General features: G+C 39.1%; 1 protein-coding gene across 1 annotated transcript in view; it reads right to left on the bottom strand.

Annotated features, from left to right (window-relative positions):
* Positions 1-27,332, bottom strand: part of srpx2 (sushi repeat containing protein X-linked 2) — a 60,863-nt gene that overhangs the window by 23,308 nt on the left and 10,223 nt on the right. The window contains exons 3-4 of the mRNA XM_033030536.1: positions 5,715-5,798; positions 831-1,022 (exon numbers count right to left, since the gene is read on the bottom strand). Of these exons, the coding sequence (XP_032886427.1) occupies positions 831-1,022; positions 5,715-5,798 (276 nt within the window). The remainder of the gene's footprint in view (positions 1-830; positions 1,023-5,714; positions 5,799-27,332) is intronic.

The following is a 27,332-nucleotide window of genomic DNA, read 5'->3' on the forward strand; positions in this document are numbered from 1 at the left end:
TCCCAACAATGAAACCTAACAATAAATATCAATACATGTTTGAAACCAATAAAAATAAGGTAAAACATTTTGCCACTTGGATGTGTAGGAAGGAACTGCAGATACTGAGGAAAAACATTTTCACACAGAGGGTTGTGAATCTGTGGAATTCTCTGCCTCAGAAGGCAGTGGAGGCCAATTCTCTGGATGCTTTCAAGAGAGTGTTAGATAGAGCTCTTAAAGATAGTGGAGTCAGAGGATATGGGGAGAAAGCAAGAACGGGGTACTGATTGTGGATGATCACAGTGAATGGCGGTGCTGTCTCGAAGGGCTGAATGGCCTACTCCTGCATCTATTGTTTATTGTCTATTGAGTGCTACCCCAGTATTGCTCAGAACGCTGCCTCCGTGCTGCCCCGATATTGACCAGGGCACTCGCTCAACGGTGCCCTGATCTTGAACCTGGTGTTCCCTCTGATGTGTCATTTACTGGAGAACACCAATTAATAAAGGACTAGATTACCAAGCTTTTACTGCACACAATCCCATTTCTGCTGATTTGCTATCCACAGTTCCACACTCTCACAAGGTTAATCTGGGTCTCATCATTCATTTTTCCGAACAAATGTATCTATATATGTATGCTTTGTGGAACAAATCATTGCCTGTATAAATTGGTGATTGGTTTCCAGACTACTTAGGCCATGGAACTACTTGGTTCCATGCTGTTCACTGTTTGATAGGAAGCTAAAAACTCGACATGGCTGAAGGTTAACTTCTACATTTCTTCCTGCTTTTATCAACTGAGCCAAATAGTGTATGATTAATTACAAATATTTTTCACAAACTTACCTTTGCATCTGCTGATTCCTGACCAGCGCCTGGTCACGCGACATTCGACCTGCTTGCGACCCAAGAGCCTGTATCCTCTATCACAAGATATGTGACATCGGGTTCCAAGTGTACTCCTATAGTTTGGACCTCTCGGTGAATAACATTCTGCGATCCCATTTTCTATGCTCAATGGATGACACCATCTTGGTTCTGTAAAAACAAGTTTAGCTTTAGTAGGATGTTTAGATTTCCTTATCCCACCTGTCCAAAAGTTTGTAATTAGGGAATTGTTTTTGAGTGAGGGAACTACATTCAAATTTCAACTTGTTCTCACCTGCTCTCAAGGGATGTTAGATGGCAATCACATTGATTTGTCAGATGAGCATATATTTTCTCACCCAGAGAAATTAAAGGAAATTATAATTTATCTCTCTGTGCGGTGTAATACTCAGCATTACACACAGTGTATGATTTAGCCATGAAGATACCGAGTTGGCTAATAATGTCAAGAGACGTGTTTTATTGTCATATGCCCCAGATAGAAAAATGAAATTCTTACTTACTGCAGCGCAACAGAATATGTAAACACAGTATACTGTAAACAATATGATAAATGAGAGAAAAATAGTTCAGTGTGTATGTATACACACATACCCACAAGTACACACATAATAATAGACTATTGAAGTTCAGACCTTTTTTGAGGTTTAGTGTTTAATAGCCTGATAGCTGTAGCGAAGAAGCTGTTCCTGAACCTGGACGTTACAGTTTTCAGGATCCTATACCTTCTTCCCGATGGCAGTGGTGAAATTAGTGTGTGGCCAGGATGGTGTGGGTCTCTGATAATGCTGGCTGCCTTTTTGAGGCAGCGACTCCGATAAATCCTTCGATGGTGGGGAATTCAGCCGGTGAGGGACTGGGCAGTGTTCACAACATTTTGCAGTCTTTTCCACTCGTGGACATTCAAGTTGCCAAACCAGGCCATATGCAACCAGTCAATATGCTCTCTATAGTGCACCTGTAATAGTTCAAGTGAATCCTCCCTGACATACCAAATCTCCTTAATCTTGTCAGGGAGTAGAGGCATTAATGTGCTTTATTTATAATTGCATCAGTGTGCTGAGTCCAGGAAAGATCTTTGGAAATATGCAGACTCAGGAATTTGAAGTTTTTGGCTCTCTCCACCATCTATAAACAGGATAGTGGGTCCTCATTCTTCCTCTTCCAATGTCCACAATCAGCTCATTGGTTTTAGTGACCCACTCACCTACACACTGGGCATGCACCAGCGAGGCTGCCAGGCCCGTTCACCTAATTAGCTTTAAAAAAAAAATTAATCAAAAATATTTATTCATATATTTAAATAATATACAGTACAGTAAAAACAAATCAGTACCCACCACCATAATACATGACAAACGATAAACAACTTATCTATGTTATCTATAACAACAATAAATTATTATACAACTATCTTGTAAAGGAAGCATCCAATTCTGAAGATTTCCCGAAGTGAGGGCGAGGGATAGAGCGATAGTCATCCTTGATGGTCGTATAGCAGTGGTGAAGGGTGTTTAATCCTCTGGTGCTGTAGGCAACATGTTGGTGATAGTTTGGGAGTGATGTTTTCAGATTGGCTTTGTAGACGTCCCCGGCTATGGTGGTAAAGGCTTCAGGGTACGCTGTCTGGTGCTTGTTGACCACGGCGTCTAAGTCCTCCAATGCTAGATGGACATCGGCCTGGGGTGGGATGTGGACCGCGGTCAGGTTGATGGAGGTGAATTGCCTCGGGTGGTAGATGGTGCGGCACTTCACCGCTAGATGTTCCAGGTGCGGAGAGCAGGAGTGAGACAAAACTGCCATGTCTGAGCACCACGCAGAGTTGACCATGAGGAAGACACCTCCGCCTCCCTTTCCCATGTGCCTGTGTACAATCCTTACGATGGATGGAGAGACCTTCAGGTTGGACGGCTGAGTCTGGGGAGCTGGGGGTGAGTCATGTCTCTGTGAAACCTTAAATCCTCCACTTTATTTTCCAGTGATTGTACATTGGCTAATAGGATGGTAGGGAGAAGGGGCCTAGACCTCTGTGCTTCAGTCTAACGCAGTCCTGTCTGCCGGCCACATTTCCAGACATCATGGAGGTCACTCCGGTGTTTCCAGGTACAAAATTTACTTTTCCGGCGATCCTCCGCCAGGTCGGGGATTCCCCTGCGATCGGAAATTTGCTTACAGTCGGCAGCTCCGTTGCTGCTGGTAGATCGCAATAGCGTTAATGCGTTTAAAGCAGTTTGTCAGTTGCATCGCCAGTTTCTGCTATTTCTTTTATACAGGTAAGCTGAGATATTATATCTGATGATTTTCTGCTGTGTTGCTGGCAACATGTCGCCACAGACAGGCACCATCTTAATGTTATACTTCGCATTAAAACAAAGGATAAAGAAAAATATAATAAAACTTTAGAGCATAATCTGATTAGGACAATATTTGCAAACTGCAAATGATATCTCATTTCTTTTCTATCCTTTCATCATTCATCCTTTGGTTAAAACATTGCATACATAAATTAACAATTACTTCTTTGGCTTTAAACCCCTGTCCCACGATACGAGTTCATTCCAAGAGTTCTCCCAAGTTTGTCCTGATTCGAACTCAGAGATTTACGGTAATGGCCACTCGTCGCTACTCAGGGCTCTCGTGGACATTTTTCATCATGTTGAAAAATCTTCACGAGTCTTCCCGTGCTTACCTGCCGTTAGTGAGTATTCCCGAGTACCTGCTGTTAGCGCTGAGAAACGTTCCCGAGCTCCGATGTACCCACTACGTTCATTCTCCGTGCTTACCACGAGTTTGAATTATTTTTAACTCGGGAGAGCTCTTGGAATGAGCTCGTACCGTAGGACAGGGCTATTATATTTAATACATCTTGTTGATAAAACGTTGAATTGCCACATTGCTCAAGTACAGGCTGATAGAGCTCTATACTGTTTGACTGTGGATACCTTAAAATTAATTTTAGCTGTTTTAACATAACATTGCAATAGCCTGTTGAGGGCAAATTGATTGCTGCAACTGTTTGAATTCATGGATCTCTGTCCATTTCGTCCCTTGCTGTTTTTATTCCATTCATGTGACCTTTGTAATTTTGAACTTTTTTTTCAATGTGGCAATATCAATAAATTTGACAACTTGGCATTGAGTTAGCAAGAGGTTCTATACGTAAGTAGTTTCAACACCAGATCTTGCACCTCATTTAATTCCCCTTATCTTGAATTAATAGGACTAATACTCTGAAACTCGTTTTTATTCAGAATCCACACTGTTTTGACATTAGCTAATAAACTCATGAAGTTTTCACTAAATGCTTTTGAAAATCTGGGTATACAATTTCTTACGGTTTTCACAATCTGAATTAGTTACTGTGCCCGATCAAATTCCTGGCACCTGTTGCATTGCCATTGTAGCCAAGTTACTGCCATCCATTTATAACAGAGGTGAGACTTTTTATTCTCAATAGAAGATGGTGAACATTTGGAACTCTCTTTCTCAACAGGTTTAGAAGCAGAGTCTTTGAATATTTTTAAGGCCGAGGTGGTTGAATATTTGATAAGCAAATGGTGAAATAGGTGGGATTAAGGTAACAAATCAGCTATGAATTTATTAAATGGCAGAGCAATCTTCAGGAGCCATTTGGCCAGCTTCTGCTAGTTCATACATTTGTATGTTCAAATCTAGTCATATTTGTTGTTTCCATCTCATTCACTGAGATAATATTCATCATGCTGCCAGTGTTAACATCTTTTGCAAAGCTCAAAATTCAACTTAGAACTATAAAAGAGCAGAGCAGCTAGAGGTTTGTGTTTCTGATTTAAACTTTTTTACTGCAGAAGGAAAATATCCTAAAATCCAAACCCTCGCAACACTGGCTAAAAGTAAACATTTCCACTCCCCTCTTGGAGCAGAAGTCCTGCTGAATCCCTTCAAATACAGGCAATTGGTCTCCAACAATTAAAAATAATGACAATATTTTTGGAACATAATCAATGTTCTTAATTTTTAAAAGATCTTGAAAACTTTCATTAGGAACAGGTTTCATACCAATATGAAGTAAGCAGAAAACATCACGATTGAGGGTTTGAAATCTGCATTGGTACACCATTCTACATTATCTACTGTATATAGAACAGTGAAAGACTTGGATACAATGGATGTGGAGAGGATGTTTCCACTAGTGGGAGAGTCTAGGACTAGATGTCATAGCTTCAGAATTAAAGGATGGTCATTTAGGAAGGTGATGAGGAGAAATTTCTTCAGTCAGAGGGTGGTGAATCTGTGGAATTCTTTGCCACAGAAGGCTGTGGAGGGCAAGTCAGTGGATATTTTTAAGGCAGTGATAGATTCTCGATCAGTACAGGTGTCAGAGGTTATGGGGAGAAGGCAGGAGAATGTAGTTTGAAGGGAGAGATAGATCAGCCATGGTTGAATGGCAGAGTGGACTTGATGAGGCGAATGGCCTAATTCTGCTATTCCTTATGAACTTACATATCTACATTTGGTCATGGCACATTTACTCCAGATAGTTTACAAATCAGAACACAACAGTATTTAGTTTGGGGATGCTCATTTGTAAGTGATTGAGAAGGATCGCTCATGCTAAAGGAACCCCAAAATGAAATACCTGCTTCAGGAGAAGAGGAGAACATTGTAGAGATGTTATTGATTGTAGTTAAGTTTTCTTCACAAGTTCCAACATTCTCATAACAAAAATCATACATGGTTTTTGCTTTTTTTGCTATTTTGCTTTCATATTAACAGTATAAATGTGATTAGAATTAAATTAATTTGCCATAATTAAGCATTCAGAATAGCTATCACAGATTAATGTCCCTATAGAGAGCTTACCTTTATAATTCATGTCATAACTGCTTCCAGTATATTTTACTGTATAGTCAACATCATGGCTTTCAGCATACGAATATCCAGATCCTAGAGAAAGAAAATCAAGGTGATTGATACAACTATGTTATTCCGCATGTAGCTCCCATTCCCAAATCTTCAACATGACTTCAACATTCATTAATATTCTACTGTGGCAGGACTTGCCCAGTAACACTTTACAGTATGTTAGGACACAAATACTGGAATAACTAAGCGGAACTGTCAACATCTACAAAATCATGAGAGGAATAGATCCGGTAAACGCACAGATTCTGTTGCCCACAGTAGGGTAATCGCGAACCAGAGGATATACGTTTAAGGTGAGAGGGGAAAGATTTAATAGGAACCTGAAGGGTAACCTTTTCGCACAGAGGGTGGTGGGTGTGTGGAACGAGCTGCCGGAGGAGGTAGTTGAGGCAGGTAGTATCACAACGTTTAAGAAACATTTAGACAGGTACATGGATAGGACAGGTTTAGAGGGATATGGGCCAAATGCAGGCAGGTGGGACTAGTGTAGATGTAACATGCTGGTTGATGTGGGCAAGTTGGGCCAAAGGACCCGTTTCCACACTGTATGACTCAATCTTTGAAAGACATGGATAGGTGATATCATGAGTCTGAACCCTTCTTCTGATGCTAGTGTCTTGACTCGAAACACCACCCATCCATGTTACCCAGGTGAGGCAGAGATTAACTTTCACTTCCATCAATCTTGTTCATTGTGTTCATGCTCATAATTTAGCCTCCTTTAAATCGGTGAGACTAAATGCAGACTAGGCAATTACTTTGCTGAGAACCTGCTCTTCATCCACTATGGCCATCTGGATCTCTCGGTTGCCAGTTATTTTAACTCAGCCTCCCATTCCCACATCGCCCAGTCAGTTCTCAGCCTCTTCAACTACCAGGGTAAGGCCCATCACAGAGGAACAGCACCTCATATACCACTGGGATAGTCTGCAACTCAGTGCAATTCTCTAATTTCAGATAACCTCTGTCCCTTTCTCTCTCCCTCTATCTACTTATGCAGCCTTCTTCTCACAATGTTTCCCGAGCACACTATCACCGTTTCTTACCCTATCCCACTGCTTATTCTATCTGTCCATCTTCTTACACTCGCCCATGTATCTCCACTCCCCCCACCACACCCCTCACATGTCCCTTTCTACCACCATCTCTCCTTATTTTGTTCCATTCTTTATCTTCCTTTCTCATCAGATTCCAGAATCTGCAGCCTTTTGTTCTCTAACTACCACCTTCCAGTCTCAAACTCCACCCTTTCCTCCACCACCTGATTGTTGCTAATGAAACGCTCCTGGCACTTATAATTTTTAGGAGAGTACTCCTGGCAGATGTATACTCATTCCATCAGTTCTGTCTACAATAGTGTGGCCTTTATAAGCAGTTGGCATTACAGACAGTGAGAAATCTAAATCAATTAGTTGGCTCTGGATTAAGTGCCTTTTATTGGATAGGCTAAACATAGGCAGGTTTCATTCTTCTCTGTCCAAGCTTTCCATATAACACCATGGGACACAGAGACTGCACCTAGACACTTACCCAGTAAGGTGCATTGCCAGGTTCCCCCCTGAGAACTGATCAGTATTTTGTAGACACAACTTTTCAATCTTTATTCATTATATGAATTTTCCGGCACAGTTTCCAATGGAAAAACGTCTGCTCGATGAAATAGAATCAAGTAGTTACTAATATATTTAATATTTAACTGTGTAGCGAATAAAAATTCTCAGGCTTCCCAACCATCTAAAACCCAGTATAATAGTGCCCCCCTCTCCCTCGGATGCCGCCCTGATCCTTATCAATAGCAGACAGGCAAGGAGAGGCCAATCCTCAGCATCACTGGTAACAGCTAGGTCCAATTAGTTGAAATCAGATTGGTCCACCCGAACCTCATCAACCTACTCTTTTATAAAACCCAGGCATCCCTGCCAGAGAAGGTGAGTGAAGAATCAGGAAATAAAGAGGAAGGAACTCAGACGAGAGACACAAAGGGAGAGAAAGTGGTAGCTGTGTAACCCAGTCACAGGTTTGAGGAAGACTGAGCCACTGGAACAAACCAGAGACTATCATCACCATTGGGTGGTCAAGACTGGCTGTTGCAAAGCAGCCCTAGACAGCCAGCGCCTCTACTGAAGCTAAGAATGAGAGGTCCAAGATGTTAGTGTATCTTCCTGCCCATGGACAATGAGGGACTGTGCCCCACACACAGACGCAAATACTGAATCACCAGAGTAGCCCAGAGATCACCAGCACTGCCTCGCCAAGCCTGAAATTGTGCTGAGCTGTCAGGATAAGCCTGAGACCACTGAGGCAAAGGTGAACTGCATGGAGAAGACTGAAATTGCCACCCTCCTCCTTTGAGACCAGAACTGACCTGCCGGAACAAGCCTGAGATCACCAGGTTCACTGCACATGTGTTAATCCCTACTCTTTGTTTCCTGTCTGCCAACCAATTTTCTATCCATGTCAATACCTTGTGCTCCAATTTTGGTCACTAATCTCCTATGTGGGTCATATCTTATCCAGTGGGTCAGTGAGATGTTGAGTCTTGGAATGTCTCCTTTTGATTCACTGTCGATGTTGAGTTACTGCCCTCAGATGGAAATATGGGCTCCATAGCAATGGCTGCACAAAGGCCTGGATGGACTACACCTGGGATATTATGAGCAGTTTTGAACACTGCCCTTCAAAAAGATATATATTGTCCTTGAAGGTGTGCAGCAGAAATATACCAGAATTCTACCTGGAGCGAGAGGTTTAATTACAAATAATGACTACATTAAAATAAATCCATACTTTGAACGTAGAAAAGTACAGCACAGGAACAGGTCTCTTGGTCCACAATGTCCCTGCTGAAAATGATGCCAAGATAATACATTTATTTATTTATTTTATTTCTAACCTAATCTCATCTGCTTGCACATGATCCATGTTGCCCCATTACCTACATATCCATTTAAACACCATTATCATAACTGCCTCCCCAGCAGCATGGTCTAGGCACCCACCACTCTGTGTAAAATACTTGCCCCGCACATCTTCTTTAAACTTTGTTCCTTTCATCTTAACACTATATCCTTGATTCATCAACATGTCCCCCTGGAAAAAAGATTCTGTCTACCCTATCTATGCTTCTCATAATTTTATAAACTTCTATCACACCCCCCCCCCCCCCTCAACGTCCAGCATTCCAGAGAAACAATCCAAGTCTGTCCAAACTATCCATCCCAAAAGCTACTACCCCTAATCCATGCAGCGTTCTGTTAAACCTCTCATACACCCTCTCCAAAACCACCACATCTGTAATAGCGTGAACAGAACTTATGCAATACACCAAATGCAACCTAACCAGCGACTTGTAAAGAGGAATCATGACTTCCTGACTCTTGCACAAATGCCCTGACCAATGAAGGCAAGCGTATCATATGCCTTCTCTATACTCCCGGTATCCCAGCAGCCCTTCCAGGTGACAAGTTCACATGCACCTCCTCTAACCACCCCTTTCCACAGCCTTGGTTCACTCATACCCTCACCCCCACCCCTCAGGTACTTTCCCTTACACTAGAGTAGTGGGGACAAGTGTAACACCTGTCCCTACACCTTATCCCTCACCCCCATCCAGGCCACCAGCAGCCCTTCCAAGTGAGACAGAGGTTTTACAATGCAGTTCCTACCATTTGTTCCATCATCCTGTCCCCCCTTCGCCCCCCTCCTCCCCCCCCCACTTCCCTACCCCCTTCCACTATCGCCATATATCGCTTTACATTTAACTCCTGTTTTCTTCTTATCTGACACCCTTTTGTCTTGTTTACACCTCTAGACGTTGTCCACCCACCTGCCGATTAAACCCTGAAATCAAAACTGGAAAATCACAGCAGACTACTCCATATTGGTAGGAAAACTGTTTCCGAGACAACCCTTGACCAGAATTGACCTAATATAACAAAAATAATTCTGTGCATTAATTATAGCCCACCCTCTTTAATTCCAGGATCAGAGCTTTTATTGTGTCTTTGGGTCCACTTCAACCAGTGCACGTGTTGGAATTTTGCATGATATTCTCTCTCAGAGCGAAATACATCATTATAAGCAATAATGAAAGAATGATGTCTGAATTCTTATTTAATGACCTTGCTTTTAACAGTTCTTTACCAAGTATTTTTACAGTCACATAGTCAGCCACCCTTCTCCCTTAGGCAAAAATGTTGAAAAACTTTACCTCAAGTACTTTTCCAGCTGTAATGAGTGAAACCATGTTATGGAAGGTGCACTTTCATGGAAAACTATATAAAACAATACTTTTTGAGCACCGATTTAATTGACACATTCTGCATACATTTTAATTGTGCTATTTCCAATTGAAAGAACATCACAAAATCTAATATGTACAATAAATATCCTTATCTTCTAGTTAATAAATAAACTAGTCCACTTGGAACTATGGCTTTAACTGCATATTTCAGCTATTTATGACCTTTGTCAGTAGTCATTAATACCCCTTTATCTGGCTACTGATCATAGGCAACTGCATTCAATTGATAGATTCCTAATACAAATCCAACACAGACACAGTAGGTATGTCTACAGAACAATTGCGGATATAGGCAGAGAAATGACTAATTAAGTTTACTCTGGGCAAGTATGAGGAAGTTGCCCTTTGCAAAATCAAATGTAAAGGGAATATATATATAGTTGATAACAGGATCCTTAACAGCATTGATGTACAAAGGGGTCTTGGAGTCCAAGTCTATAGTTTCCTGAAAGTTGCAACACAAGTTGATAGAGTGGTAAATAAGTATAGTATGAAGATAGACACAAAAAGCTGGAATAACTCAGCTGGTCAGACAGCATCAATTGAGAAAAGGAATAGGTGATATTTTGGGTCGAGGCCCTCTTCATACTGTTCATAGTTCATACTTCATAGTATGCTTGCCTTCATCGGTCAAGACATTGAGTATAAGAATCAGAAAGTCATGTTGTACCTTATAAAACGTTGGTTGGACTGCATAGAGTATTGTCTTCTGCAACAATTAAAAAGAACACAAGAACTTGCTGAAAAATCTCTTTGAACATTGCAGATGTGCAAACAAAAGATGTTGAGGATTGAGAGACCCCGAGTACGGGGAGAGTGGGGGTGGAGTGGACAGGCGGGCGTGGTCCCGAGTGAGCCTGCGGGCCGCCAGCGAGGCACGGAGCGATCTGAGGACGGCAAAATGCAGCGGGGGGACCAGACGATTGTGGCTTCCGCCAGCATGACAGAGCCGGGCCCGGGGGGGGGGGGGGGGGAGTGGAGGAGAACCGGGCGGCAGCAGCCGTTATTATCGCGCGGGGCACGCTATGAGAAGGTGGCACTGGTGGCCATTACTCTGGATCTTTGGTCCGCGAAAAAATGACGGGGGGGGGGAAGGGTGGTGGAAAGTGCGCCTGCGCATTGAGAACATCTGCTTTAATCAAGTGCGGGGGAGGGGGGGTGCCGCGAGCAAGGGCATTGTGATGTTCACAGCTGCCGCAATGGTTTGATTTTTAAAAAACAGTCCGTTTTGTGAACAACTTTATTAAAAATCTGGGGAAATAATTGATCAAATTTAGGGAGGAGTCCATTTCCGAAATCGTAAGTTAAATCGCCACCGAAATATGTAAAAATCTCAGCGAATTTGTGTCTGGTTTTCAAGAAAATACGTTTCATAGGCAAAATGCCATACACCCACTCCCACACACGCACACACACACACACACATCCACATACACACACACACACAGAGTTTTAATAGATATATGAAATGATATATATGATATGATATGATGCTCACCTCTATGCAAATATTTATCTCATAATAAAGAAGTTTCATCAATTAATCCTCACTGATATACTCCCTCAGATTCTCTAATGATTATTTGTCATCTTTGGTAATTTCATGCTTCTCAGATCTGTATACGCAAGGAACTGCAACAGGGTCTGATTAGGAACAGTCAACATGGATTTGTGCCTGGAAGGTCATGTTTGACTAATCTTCTTGAATTTTTTGAAGAGGTTACTAGGGAAATTGACGAGGGTAAAGCAGTGGATGTTGTCTATATGGACTTTAGTAAGGCCTTTGACAAGGTTCCTCATGGAAGGTTGGTTAAGAAGGTTCAACTGTTGGGTATAAATGCAGGAGTAGCAAGATGGATTCAACAGTGGCTGAATGGGAGAAGCCAGAGGGTAATGGTGGATGGCTGTTTGTCGGGTTGGAGGCAGGTGACTAGTGGGGTGCCTCAGGGATCTGTGTTGGGTCCTTTGTTGTTTGTCATGTACATCAATGATCTGGATGAAGGGGTGGTAAATTGGATTAGTAAGTATGCAGATGATACCAAGATAGGGGTGTTGTGGATAATGAAGAGGATTTCCAAAGTCTACAGAGTGATTTAGGCCATTTGGAAGAATGGGCTGAAAGATGGCAGATGGAGTTTAATGCTGATAAATGTGAGGTGCTACACCTTGGCAGGACAAATCAAAATAGGACGTACATGGTAAATGGTAGGGAATTGAAGAATACAGTTGAACAGAGGGATCTGGGAATAACCGTGCATAGTTCCTTGAAGGTGGAATCTCATATAGATAGGGTGGTAAAGAAAGCTTTTGGTATGCTAGCCTTTATAAATCAGAGCATTGAGTATAGAAGCTGGGATGTAATGTTAAAATTGTACAAGGCATTGGTGAGACCAAATCTGGAGTATGGTGTACAATTTTGGTCGCCCAATTATAGGAAGGATGTCAACAAAATAGAGAGAGTACAGAGGAGATTTACTAGAATGTTGCCTGGGTTTCAACAACTAAGTTACAGAGATAGGTTGAATAAGTTAGGTCTTTATTCTCTGGAGCGCAGAAGGTTAAGGGGGGACTTGATAGAGGACTTTAAAATGATGAGAGGGATAGACAGAGTTGATGTGGACAAGCTTTTCCCTTTGAGAATAGGGAAGATTCAAACAAGAGGACATGACTTCAGAATTAATGGACAGAAGTTTAGGGGTAACATGAGGGGGAACTTCTTTACTCAGAGAGTGGTAGCGGTGTGGAATGAGCTTCCAGTGGAAGTGGTGGAGGCAGGTTTGTTGGTATCATTTAAAAATAAATTGGATAGGCATATGGATGAGAAGGGAATGGAGGGTTATGGTATGAGTGCAGGCAGGTGGGACTAAGGGAAAAAAGTTGTTCGGCACGGACTTGTAGGGCCGAGATGGCCTGTTTCCGTGCTGTAATTGTTATATGGTTATATGTTGGAATCTTGCATAGAACACAGAGTGCTGGGGTAATTTGGCGGGTGTTGTCTATAAGGTTTTGTATATTATGTAGGGTGATCCGAATAGTTGTGGTTTTGCATAATAGTCATTGTAAGATGACAAGAACATCCTAACAGATAAACAAGACCAATTCTTAACGAGTTGGTCTTCATTTATTGACTTCTTGGAAGCATATGGTGCAACAAAATCGTAAAAACCAACTGTTTCCGGACTGGGTGAAAGATGGTCAAGAATATAAATACTCATCACCTATCTCCTATTTTCTTTTTATTTTTTAATATATTTTTTTATTAAAGGTAATCAATTACAATGCTTCAAACAATTTTATATCAAATTAATTCAATTTGCATTAAGTAAAACACTAGTAATACTTATCTACTATTTTTTTAGAAATAATGATAGAGAAAGAATAGAACAGTTATAAATCATTAAGAGAGTGATTAAATAATAATTTGATTATATATAAGAAAGAAAAGAGAAACGAAAAAAAAAATAAAAAAATTTGAGTAACCACAATATGTATTATTAATAACACTACTACAAGTGATAGTATCAATAAAGACATATATGTTAATTCCAATATAAAAATGAATTATTCTCACCAAATCCCGCAGGGTGCACGCCGAGCTGTGTTGCCAAGAACAGCTACTTCTCTAAATACTGTATATATGGAGACCATATCTGTTCAAAAGAATTATACTTGTCCAATAGGACAAATCTAATTCTTTCCAGATGTAACGTCTCCATCATCTCTGTTGCCCACATTTTGGTTGTGGGGGATAGTGTTCCCTTCCAAAATTTCAATATGATTTTTTTCCCAATTATCAAACAGTAATCAAAGAAATTTCTTTGATTTACTGTAAGTAATAGATGTAAATCCGGAATTCCAAATATTATTAGCTTTGGGTTAGGGTCCAATTTAACTTTGATGACTTCAGAAATAACTTTAAAAATTTCTGTCCAGTAATAATTCAATTTAGGACATGTAACGAAACTATGTATTAAATTTGCCTCTGCTTTCTTGCACTTATCACAAATAGCGGAGAGATTCGGAAAAATACTATTTAATTTAGTTTTCGAATAATGTAACCTATATAATACTTTAAATTGTATCAGTATATGTCTGGCGTTTAATGAACACCGGTGTATTCGTTGTAGACTTTCTTCCCAGTTTTCTTTTGTTATAGCCAATCCCATTTCATTTTCCCATGCTTGACGATATATTTCCGTTATTGGATTCTCCTTATCCAAAATGATGTTATATATATAGGCTATTAATTTTTCTGTATTTGGATGTAAATTAAACAGTTCGTCTAACAATCCTGCTTCTTTATTTTTATAATCTTGTGTATTGGATTTAATATAATCTCTAATTTGTAAATACCTAAACAAATGTTGTGGAGACAATCCATAAATATCTTGTAACTCCTGGAATAAAAGAAATTTTCCTTTTCTATAAAGGTGTTCTATCCTTGTAATTCCTAAATCATCCCATTGTTTAAACCCCCCATCTAATATAGCAGGTTTAAACGCTGGATTATTCATAATTGGTAATCTAAATGAGAGATTATCCAAATGTAGAGTCTTAACTATTTGTTTCCAAATACGTCTATTATTATATGTTATTAGGTTGTCTTTATAATATTTTTTTTGTACTTCCGTTGGTGCAAAAATTATCGAACCTACATTGAAAGGTAGACAGTCTTCCTTTTCTATATTTAACCATGTCGGTTCATGATCCATATTTACCCACCAGAAATTCATATTCTTAATCTGAACAGCCCAGAAATAATATAAAAAGTTTGGAAGTGCTAATCCTCCATTTATCTTAGCTTTGCATAGATGTTTTTTATTTATTCTGTGATTTTTATAATCCCAAATAAAACTATTGACAATATTATCAATTTTTTTTAAAAAAGTTTTCGGAAGAAAAAAAGGAATAGCCTGAAACAAATATAACAACTGCGGTAGAAATACCATCTTTATGGCACTTATTCTACCAATCATGGATATAGGAAGTGTTTTCCAATATAAAATATTTTTTCTAAGTTTATCTAATAGTTGAGGATAGTTGGATTTTATTAATGAGTTATGAGTTTTAGTTACGTTAATCCCTAAATATTTAAGTTTGTCTGTAACTACTTTTAATGGGTATTGTTGTAATGTATTTAGATTTATTCCTGTTATTGGCATAATCTCGCTTTTATCCCAATTAATCCTATACCCAGAAAATGCACCAAACTTAGTTATAATGTTTAGCAGGTTGGGAATACTAATTTCCGGTTTTGTAATATAAATCAAAACATCATCTGCATATAAAGAAATTTTATTAATTGTTGTATCAGTATTATAGCCATATATTTCAGGTTCAGATCTAATTTTTTCCGCCAATGGTTCTATCACCAATGCGAACAATAAGGGTGATAACGGACATCCCTGTCTGCATCCCCTAGAGAGTTTGAATTTGGCTGATAAAATTTGGTTAGTCAAAATTCTTGCCATAGGATTCGAGTATAAAATTCTTACCCATTTACAAAATCTATCCCCCAATTGAAACTTTTCCATTATATTAAATAAATACATCCATTCCACCTGATCAAACGCTTTTTCTGCATCTAGTGATATAACCGCTAGTTCCGTATCTCGTATTCTTTTTGAATATATAATATTAAACAAACGTCTGAGATTATGGGATGAGTAACGTTTTGGGATAAAACCTGTTTGATCATAATGTATTAATTTAGAGATCACTAAACTTAATCTCCTAGATAAGACCTTAGTTAATATTTTTTGGTCTGTATTTAAAAGGGCAATCGCTCTATATGATCCAGGATCTTCCAAATCCTTATCTACTTTAGGGATGAGTGTAATTGTGGATTCATTTAAAGATTCTGGTAATTTTCCTTGGTCATATGCATATCTATACATTATTTGTAATCTTGGGGAAATCAGATCTTGAAATTTTTTATAAAATTCTGCACTCAGGCCATCTGGGCCCGCTGCTTTTCCGTTCTTTAGCAAACTAATTGATTCTATAATGTCTTTTACTGTTATTTCAGCATTTAACAATTCTCTACCTTCCTGATCTAAGCTATTGATTTGACATTCTTGTAAAAATATTTCCATACTATCTGTTTGTCCTGTTAGTTTTGACGAATAAAGATTTTTATAATATTGTAAAAATCTATCATTAATATCTTTTGGAGTAATTAATATATTTCCATACTCAGATCTAATTCCGTGTATCATCTTCTCATCTTCTAATTTTCTAAGCTGTCGTGCTAGTAATTTTTGTGGCTTATCTCCAAATTCAAAATACACTTGCTTAGTTTGTTGAAAAAGTTTAATCACTTGATTAGAATATATTTTATTTAATCTATATTTTACTGATGCAATTTTATTACTTAACTCTTTGGAAGGCTGTTTTATATTTTCATTATCTAGACGTTTTATCTCATTTTCTAAATTTTGTTCTATTTTTCGATTTTCTTTATTGAGATGTGCTTGTGCGGATATTATTGCGCCACGCATGAATGCCTTAAATGTGTCCCAAAATAGTGATGGAGAAGTTTCAGGATTATCATTAGTTTCAAAAAATAATTTAATCTGATCCATCACATATTTACAACAGTCATTGTCCTTTAATATCTGAGGGTTAAATCTCCAGGTAGTAGTTTTATTAGATATATCTTTTAATTTTATCTTAAATGTTAATGGCGCATGATCCGAGATGATAATATTATGATATTTTGCATCATACGTAAAAGGAAGTAATTTAGAATCTATTAAAAAATAATCTATCCTCGAATAGGTTCCATGTACGGGCGAGAAAAAAGAATATTCTCGTCCGGATGGATTATCTAACCTCCAGATGTCTTTAATATTAGATGTATTGATAAAAGCATTTATGAATTTACTTGATTTCGAGGCAGCTTTCCTTTTTGCAGATGATCTATCTAGATAGTTATCTAAAGTACAATTTAAATCACCTCCAATTATTAAATTGTGTTGAGTGGATATAGGAATATTATTAAATATTTTCTTAAAAAATAATGGATTATCAAAATTAGGGGCATATATATTCATTAAAATTACCTTTTTTGAATATAATTCCCCTGTAATTATTACATATCTGCCTTCTTTATCCTCTATAATAGAACTTTGTATGAAAGGTATACCTTTGCGAATAATTATTGCAACTCCTCTAGATTTATGAATAAATGTAGAATGATACACCTTAGAAATCCATTTAGCTGTTAATCTATGTTGAGCATCTTTTTTAAGATGAGTCTCTTGAAGGAAGATGACATCTGTCTTCAATCTGTTCAACTGAGCTAACACCTTTCCCCTTTTAATTGGTTCATTAATTCCTTTTACATTCCAACTGCAGAAGGTTACTCCATCACCCCCAGTCTTCACCTTTATACTATTAGGGCGGCTTTTTTTGGAGTAGCCTTCTTGACCCCCCCAGCTCCCCGTTGCACCCGGACATCAATCCAATGAGAATTTCTATCCACCTTAATCCGCATCTATGTCTTCTTAAACTAAATACACAATATCCTTCACATCTACATTCAAATAATATATAATATAAGATCAATAAAAAACAAAAACAATAAGAAATATCAATAATAAAAAAAAAGTAAAGGGTGTTAATAGGGTGCTCAGAAAAAAAAGAAACTACACTTGTATAGTGTGTAGTATGTGAAGGTGAAAGCCACACTAACGTGGCCATTAATCTAAAGACTTCCGTTTTTTTAATTAAAAAAAAAGATGTTGATTATACCAGCTCCTATCTCAAATGTTATATATATTGGGGTGGGGTACTAACTTTATATACTTAGTACTTAGTAATTATTTCTATTATTCATATTACTATTTGCTAATTACTAATATCAATTATATTTAATACTATAATATGTAATACTATTATCATGGAATAATTAAATATTTTCTAATAATTAATACAGAACTACTACTAAATGCCCATTATTCCACTTCCTTCTAAGTGAGTATTTCATAACCACAGGTCGATGATAAAAGTTCAGTCCTCTCCTTCTCCCTCGGATTCTTCCTCCGCATCTTCTCTCTCTTCATCTTCTGGCTTCTGCTGTATGCCTCGGGCGAATTTCAATGCTTCAGTATGCTTAACGAAACGATATTCCTTGTCATCATAAGTTACTCTCAGTATTGCTGGGTACATCAAGCCATATCTCAGATTCTTAGTATTCTGTAAATTCCTCAGGATACCTTTTGTTTCTTTAAATAGTGCTCTTTTCTTGGCCACTTCTGCTGGGAAGTCTCTAAAAATACTGATGTTGTCTCCCTCGTATTTCAGGTTTCTCTTTTTTATTATTATCTTCATCATTTCTTCGAAGACATGGTCAAAGGCCACTTTTACAATCATTTGTCTGGGCGATGAACCTATCCCAGGGGCCCGTCTTAGAGCCCTATGTGCACGGCTCAACAGGGGTTCATGATCCAAATTCAGAATATCCATTAAAAGTTTTGCAACAAATTTTCGAGGATCTTGACTCCCCTCACGACCTTCGCTCAGACCAACTATACGCAAATTTTTACGGCGTTGGCGTCCCTCCAGATCAATACATTTCTCGTTTGTTTTACGTAATAATTCTAAGAGGCGTTTGTTCTCGGCACGGAGTTTTTCGGTCTCCTTAGTATTCACTTCAGCAATTTTAGTTAGCTCTTTAATTGCTTCGCCTTGTTGGTCTAGCGAAATTATAGTAGGATCTATCTTGTCATCCAGCTTTCTTTCCATCCCAGCAGCTATATCCTTTACATCCTCAATTTGAGTTTGTAACTCGGCATTAGCCTTTTCCTTCCACTCATCCATCATACTTTTTACCGTCGTTATAACTTGTTTTATTAAGTCTTCTTTATCTTCTTTATTTTTCTCGTGAGACACCAGCATATCCGCTTTTAAACTTTTTATCTCCTCCATATACTCCTTCCTCTGCTTCTTTATCTCCTCCATATACCCCTTCCTCTGCTTCTTTATCTCACCTAGAATGGTAGTCTTAAGTTCCTCCATTTCAGCTTTCCTCTGTGAGACATCTTCTTGAGAAGCAGCAGCTGCACTCGAGCTGAGGCCAGTTTCCTTTCTCGTAGATTTTTTTCCAGTGGTGGGGGTGGGGGAGCGCTGGGTCATAATTTCTTCTTAAAATCGCGCGCCTGATGACGTCACGCACCTTTTAAACGCTGCCGGAGCCGTTCGCAATCGATCTCCTGTGGTAAGTGCGTTTGTTTGACCCTTTTACCCCCATTTTAAATTCAGTTTTTTTCGGAGCTGTAATGGCGCGATTCCACTCACATCGTGGCGCCAACCGGAAGTCACCTATCTCCTATTTTCTACTCTTTCTTTCTCTCTTTCTTCTTTTTTCTTTTCCTCACCTACTCTCTTTTCCATTTCTTTCTCACACACTATACATCACATGTTTTTCTATTCTCTATTACCTAGTCTCTCTTTCTCTCTCTCTCTTTAAAAAAAAATGTTTTTTTAATGAAGATGTGCATAGAATGTAACATGCTAACATATATTTGGCACCTGAAAAAGGGTACCACAGTATTGTACTTCCTTCTAATATAAAAAATAAATAATAATAAAATAATAAAAATAAAAAAAAGATGACAAGAACATAAATTGCTGGAGTAACTCAGCAGGGTCAGGCAGCATCTCTGGTGGACATTGATAGGCGACATTTGGGTTGGGACCCTTTGACAGTTCCCGACCAAAATGTTGCCTTAGCAAGTCCTCCAAAGATGTTACCTCATCTGCTAAGTTACTCTAGGATTTTGTGTACTTCTCAATTTTCAGACTTTTGATAAAATGTTATATTGCTATATGTTGAGATGCCCAAATCTAAAAAACTATCCAAATAGACATATCTCCAAACCTGGGAACGTACAAAAAGCTTGCCCTGCACATCTAATTTCTTCTTTCCACCTCTGCCCTAAAGCTATGCCCTCTATCTTCCACCCTGGGGGAAACTGTTCTTACTGTCTATCTTATCTATGCCTCATAATTTTATAAACTTTATCAGATTTTTCCTCAACCTCCGATGCTCCAGTGAAAACAATCCAAGTCTGTCCAACCTCTCCTTATAGCTAATACCTTCTTATTAAGGCAGCATTCTGGTAAACCACTTCTGCACTCTCTCCAAAGCCTTCACATCTTTCCTGCAATGGGGTGACAAGAACAGCACGCAACACTCCAATGTGGCCTAACCAAAGTTTTATAAAGCTGCAACATGAAGTTTTTTAAATTTGCAACATGAAACCAAAGTTTTAATATAGTGGCAACATGTAAAGTTTTATAAAGCATCCACAATCCACATTTTTCAGATGGGTTTTTATTTAACTTATTCCTCTTGAGTCATTCGAATTTAATATAGTTGAAATTATTCAGATTCTACTCTCCACAGGAAATGAGACAGGAACTCCTGACTCATTCCACAAAACAGTAAATATATTGATCGTCAGTGCACATGTAGAGCTTGTCACAAACAAAACAAAACCTTCATCACTCAGTTCAGGAACTTTACTGCAGGCGGGTACAGCCAATACGATAACAAAAATGTGATCTCTTGAAAATAATTTCTGGTCATTGAGCATCTGGAGTTAGGAAAGTAAATAAGGAAAGATAAAGTGAAAAGGCAACTTATGTTTCAGTAACATCTCAAATTAATTCAATGACATTGGTATACTCTGAAATGAGCATTTGTTATTGTGATTCAAGCAACTATAGCACATCTATTAGGTCCTACAAGTAGTAAAGCAATGTATGGATAAATTAGCAACTTCCCACCATTCACTTAACACAAAGAACTTTTGCAGATGTGTTAGTGGTTGACTGATGAAAGCCTTTTTTCAGCATGTTGCCCTCTGCGGGTCTTTGTAAACAAGGAAGTATGTTAATCAATAACACAGGGATAAATCCGTAGGAATAAACCTTCCTGGCTTATTACCAGAACCTGCAACTTCACATAATTCACTTTTTCTGTGTATCATCTCTGGTATGTTGCTCTCTCCCTTAGCGGGGCCTGGTCTATAGGGCATGCTATATATTTCTATTCCTTTATTTCTATTCATTTTTATATTTCTATTATATTCTATAATATATTTCTATTCCTTTATTTGTGTTCTCACTCTCTAACTCCCTTTTTTGTTAGCTTTTATATTCCTTAGTTCAGATTCTCTCCCTCTCTCTAACGGCCCTCAATATTTCAGTGACCAGCTGACTTCAATTACAGCTTACACCCACAGCAGTCTTAGTCTTACCTTATTTTTTTTGATATATCCATCCATCTCCCACCTTGCATATTTCCAGTTCTGGAAAAGAATCTTCGACTTGAAACGGTAACTCATTTTCACCATCCACATATGCTGTCTGACCTGCTGAGTGTTTCCAGCATTTTCCATTTTTATATTTCAGATTTCCAGCATCTGCTTTTTAAAAATGTTTTAGATCTTCAAATATTGGTTATACCATTTCAAGATTTTGAACACGTGACAAAGGAACAGCATCATAATTCCTAGTCAATATAGGATGAGCCTTGGAGAGAAACATACATTTTGTGGCATACTCATGTGTCCACTGTATTTGCTTCACTGTGGATTTGGGTTATCTTATTAAAAAGGGTTGGGTAAATTGCTGCAATGTATTTAGGATGTGTCTTTGTGAACTGGTTGTGAAGGAAATTAATGTTTAAGGTGCAAGAATGAGTGCTAATTAAGCAGCTACCTTGTCATGGATGGGTTCGGGTTTCTTGAGTGTTGTGGCTGCTGCAGTTTAGACAAATGAAAAGTATTCCAATACTCTTCTGACATATCTGTAGATCATAAGATAGTGGGAAGACTGAGAGGCAGGAAGGGAGACATTTTTCACAGGATATGAACAGATATCGTGAATACTAAAATCGAGCTGAGTGGTCCAGTAGAATTTCAGATCTACGGTGACCCCCTTCTCTTTTGGATTCTTCCCAAATCCAAACTGGCCCTCACAGAATAAGGGATGGTGTATTCTGTGGACCCATATTCACGCTGCATGAAGACAGCTCATACATCTTCGTCCAGCACCAAAGTAGAAGTCATTTTGACACCAGACCCTTCTGTTTCCTGGCCCTATTGTATACGCAGCTGAGTGCATTCAAAATTAACTAGCATGATAAAGTTGTAATTTTGCAGCGTAACTCTTCTGGTGCATACGCTGAGTGGAAGGAGAAAGTAGCAGCAGCGTGATATATATTTGTGTCATTTAACACTTGCTGTTAGGTGCTGAGAAGTGCAGAGAAGTAACAAACCAGTCGAGACAAATCACTGATTATAGGAAAAAAGATAAACAGGCACTGTAAATAGAGTTTTATTGCCAGATTTGTTATGTTTACGTTGTTACCTCAATACTGATTTTTTTTTACAATTTGTGGGATTTGTGTACCATTAGATATACACTTATAACTTTGCACATACAATATATAACCATCACTAAAATAATCTGGTTTAATAATTCAGTTGTTTGGTGCAGCTAGCTGGCCATTAATTGGTGGTAAGGTTTCTGATCTGACAACACTAAAAGCCCTGTCCCATGGTACGAGTTCATTCCAAGAGCTCTCCCGAGTTAAAAACACGGTAAGCACGGAGAATGAACGTAGCGGGTATGTCGGAGCTCGGGGATGTCTCTTAGCGGCTCGTAACGCTAACTGCAGGTACTCGAGAAGACTCGCTAACTGCAGGTAAGCACGGGAAGACTCGTGAAGATTTTTCAACATGTTGAAAAATGTCCACGAGATCCCCGAGTACCGACGAGTGGCCATTACCGTAAATCTCTGAGTTTGAATCAGGGCAAACTCGGGAGAGCTCTTGGAATGAACTCGTACCGTGGGACAGGGCTTTAAGTACAAATCATTGATATTTCACTAGTTGGAAAATGATTTAAGATGTCAAGGACAGGGGAGACTTTACTTGCATCTGTTTCTGGTTAAAATTCTGACTGTAACAAAGATTTAATATATGTTGTTTGTCTTCCGAAAATAGTTCAAGATGCAGAGGACTACACAAAATTGCAAGGCAGGATATGAAGTTTATGCTGACTTCAAGCTTCTACAAAACCAGTTGCTCCAAGTCCTGGCTGCATTCACAGGCATTCCTCTCATTTCAGTATAACTCGGTGAATGAAAAGAGTACATATGGTAGGAAAAGCTGTAAGATTGAGGATGGCTAGAGGGGAGAAGACCATTCATTGCAAAATCAAATCTATTAATGGTGTTGAGGGTGCAATTTACCTAATTAAATCTCATTAAGGAATAATTTGTGAGACATCTGTGTTTCCATGAGATGAATCTCACGGAAATCTGCCAGTGGTACTGCTCGAACTGCAAACTCAGATCAGGAGAAGGTCCACTTTACCAGCAGTTGGCAAGATAATCATGGCAATGTATTTTTATACCTCTGTTTTCGTTTTAGATGGAAATGGAAATGGAAATATTTCCAACATCCAACAGTAAGCTTTTGTTTTGTGGATAAAAACATTTACTATTGAAAGTGATCCAACCACATTTCATTCTCTCTTGGCAATAAATAGCAGTGGGAGTGCACATGATTTCCAGGTGTCTGCAAGGTACCAAAAACTAGATTGCTATGAGCCCACATTTCTGGTCCCATAATAGTTCAATGTTATCCAACATTTTTTTTCCGGCCCCAACCTCTGCAAGGCTAGACCCGTTATGTTACAATTATTGCTCTGCTTTGCAGCCAAATTAAAGGTAAATCAACTAATTCACTGTCCATCCTAATGCATGAAAGGCAGAAAATCATGCAGAATGACACCTGGTAATCTGACAATAACCATGTTGCTTTCAGTTTGTGATAGAACATTCTGAAAGCTGCACTTAGAAACTGCCACTGCAACCACAAACACTCCATTTACCAACAGTACCACAGGTTATTCATGCCCTCGCATTAAGCATCATAACAACTTTTTGGAAATATACCAAAATAAAGGACACCACACTAAAAACATTTCCAAAATAACTTTATAAAGACTGCCATGTTCCATATAAAACCCTCAAATTTAAATCCTTCAGTTTAACTAAAAATACACTGTGAGAAGATATTAAAGGGATAAGATGAGCTTCTGACATATGTAAAAGTTTAGAAGTGGCTAGTCGGAGACACAAGGAAGTGCAGATGCCGAAATCTTGAGTAAAACACAAAGTACTGGATGCACTCTGTGGGATAGGCAGCATCTGTAGAAGGAAGGAACTGACAAAGTTATGGGCCGGGACCTTACTTCAGGTTTGGACCCTACATCAGAGAGGTGGCTACTCTTTTCTACAATGGTGAGATGACTTGCCTAGACAGATGCTCTTCTTAGGTCCCCCAAGGACTTCTTAGGGTGAAAGACGTATGGTTTGAATTTTAAGACAAGATTGAAATTGATTACTATTGTGCAACCATATTCTGAAGCTTCCTTGGAATCCCCTGGTACTTTGACACAATGCAACAGGGACTTACAATCAAAGTTATATCCCAGTGTTTCGTCAACTGTACGAGGCTTATTAATTTTAAACTTCACCTTCATCATTCACAGTATGTCAAATGGTTTACATTGATATTCCTCTGCAATTTTATTGCCATTTTGTTTTCCTCTTCTTTTGAGACAGGTTAATTAAGCAAGTTACTTTGATGGTGGTTGAGCTTCGTGTACTTAGATTGAAGAAATTGAGCAACAATGACTTAACAACTCATCTATAAATATTAGCCCCCAAATACTTGGAAGCTATATCCAAGTATTTAATCAAAATGTTAATCACACATGCGCACAAAACAACAACACTTTAATTTGAAAGCAAAAAATTGATCCTGGAAATCTGAAATAAAAGCAGAAAATGTCAAGGATATTCAGCAGGTCAGATAACAATTGTGCTCAGGTCACAACATTTTATCAGAACTGGATAAGGGGAAATCAACTTGCATTCACGTTCAAAGATGGAATGAGATGGAGAAACAAAATGGATGTCTGTGTTATCCAAGTGCCCCATTTGTTTCAGGGGTGTCAAGTTTTAGTTTAATTTTGGCATACAGCATTGGAAAAGGACCTTTGACCCACCGAGTCCACATTGGTTATCCCACTTCATGCTAGAGACAATTTTTACAAAGGCCAATTAACCTATAAACCTGCATGTGTTTGGGATGTGGGAGGAAACCGGAGCACCCGGAGAAAACCGCCGCAGTCACACGGAGAATGTGCAAACTCCACACAGACAGCACCCGAGGTCAGGATCGAACCCGGGTATCTGGCATTGTGGGGCAGCAGCTCGATAACTGAAACAACTGTGCTGCCCAGGACATTCAGCATGTTCTACCATCCAATTGGATCACAATTGATCTCTAATTCAATTTCATCAGCTCAAAAGGTCTTTCACTCAGTCTTGAAGGTTCAAGCTGCAGCAGTGTCCACAATTTTGGGATAGAACTTCTGATTTCTAGTAGAGTGTGAATCAATTTAATTTTGAAATGTTAGGAAATTAATTCCATGTGTTAACTATCAATGGCACAATGGCATTTGCTATTAGGAACTTAAGAATTCCTCACTCATTACTTTTTTGGCAGGAATGCTGAGGTGACACAGTGAACAGGAATGCTGTGACACAGTAGATGCTTGCTAACCAGTGCATTTCAGCAAAAGGAACAGTTTTCCTCAAGAGACAGTTTGATAAATTGAATAATGACTTCCACAGACTTAAAGATGGCCATCTGATATTTTCATCATGACAACATCACAAACTTGAAAATGATTGCTTTTATATTTTTCAGTATTCTATAATGTGTTCACATAAAAAAGGTAAATTACAATGGTTCTCAGATGTCTGCTTTCCCTGAAGAAAGTATAGTTGATAAACCTATACCAGAATTGTTGGAGATAAATCCCCAGTGATATTTGTGACTGAATTAGTGAAAAAAATCCATTCGCGACAACAGTAAATAGTTTTGAATAATAGATTATCTTTGGATAGTGTGTATTTGGCAGAGAACAACTAAGTATTACCCAACAACAACGATACATAAATTGTGATTGGTTGTAAGGAAAAGTTAAAATATTGAGAAATGACTAATAGTTACCAGATGTTTTACTAATGTTTCCTGAATATTACAATCTCTGAATGTGAACTTTGGTGAAAAGGGGATGATTGGATTCAATTTTATTGTCATTGCACTTTTCAGTGCAACGAAATGGTTTAGCCTGCAGTCATAACATAGAATAATAACAAAACAAACACTCAACACAGTTTAAAGTCCCAAAGTCATTGTCTCTTCCCTCCTTGCTCTCCCTCTGCGCCGAGGCAATCCAAGCCTCCGATATTGCGACCCCGCCAGGTGATGGTGTGCAAGTCCCGCGGCTGAATCCGAGCTCCGCAAACGGGCCGGTTCAAACTCCGCGGCCCGGGGCGATCGAAGCTGCCGCCCTCCAGTCCAGCGGACGCAGCTGTAGTTGTGGGAGCTCTGGAAAAACAGGTCACCAACCTGTGAGCTCCCGACGATGTCGTCCACTGGCCTGCGGCCGAGCCTCCGAGGCTCCAAAGTCGGGTCGGAAGTTTGGTCGCCCCGCAACCACAGCCCCGAAGTCGGCCAGCCTCGCGTTGGTAAGTCCTGGCTCTGCCTCCGGAGCCTCGAGGTCAGTCGCAGTTGGAGTCCGCCAGCTCCGCGATAGGTCTCAGCGCAGACGGAGACGGGGATACGGCATGAAAGGTCGCATCCCCCCCGAAGGAAGTGTCAAAAAACATGTTACACCCACCCCCCCACACATACACAACTAAATAAACCGAAATAAACTGTAAAAACAGGACAAAAGAAAACAAAAAAAGAAAAGACAAACGGACTGCAGGCGAGCCGCAGCTGCAAGGCAGCGCCGCCACTTCCGGCATGTTACTTTCATTTAAAAAAATGTGTTTTAAATTTACAGTTTAATTTTCTTCATCTGATTTAACAAATTGCAATGATAAATTAGTGGTATGTGACATAAAACATTTAGGTCTTTCACATGCATGGGTAATTGAGGTTCAGTAACACAAACAAAGTGTAACATGGCTCTTCAGTCAACTAGTCCATGCTGATCCCTCCAAACCTTTCCTGTCTGTGAACTGGCCCACGTGCCTTTTGAATGCCGTAATTGAATCAGCTTTTAGCACTTCCACTGGCAGCTCATTCCATCTATGCACAACTCAGTGTGAAAAAGTTGTCCCTCAAGCACCTTTAAAACATGCCCCT

Source organism: Amblyraja radiata, chromosome 12 (genome assembly GCF_010909765.2).
Source record: "Amblyraja radiata isolate CabotCenter1 chromosome 12, sAmbRad1.1.pri, whole genome shotgun sequence".
NCBI lineage: Eukaryota > Metazoa > Chordata > Chondrichthyes > Rajiformes > Rajidae > Amblyraja > Amblyraja radiata.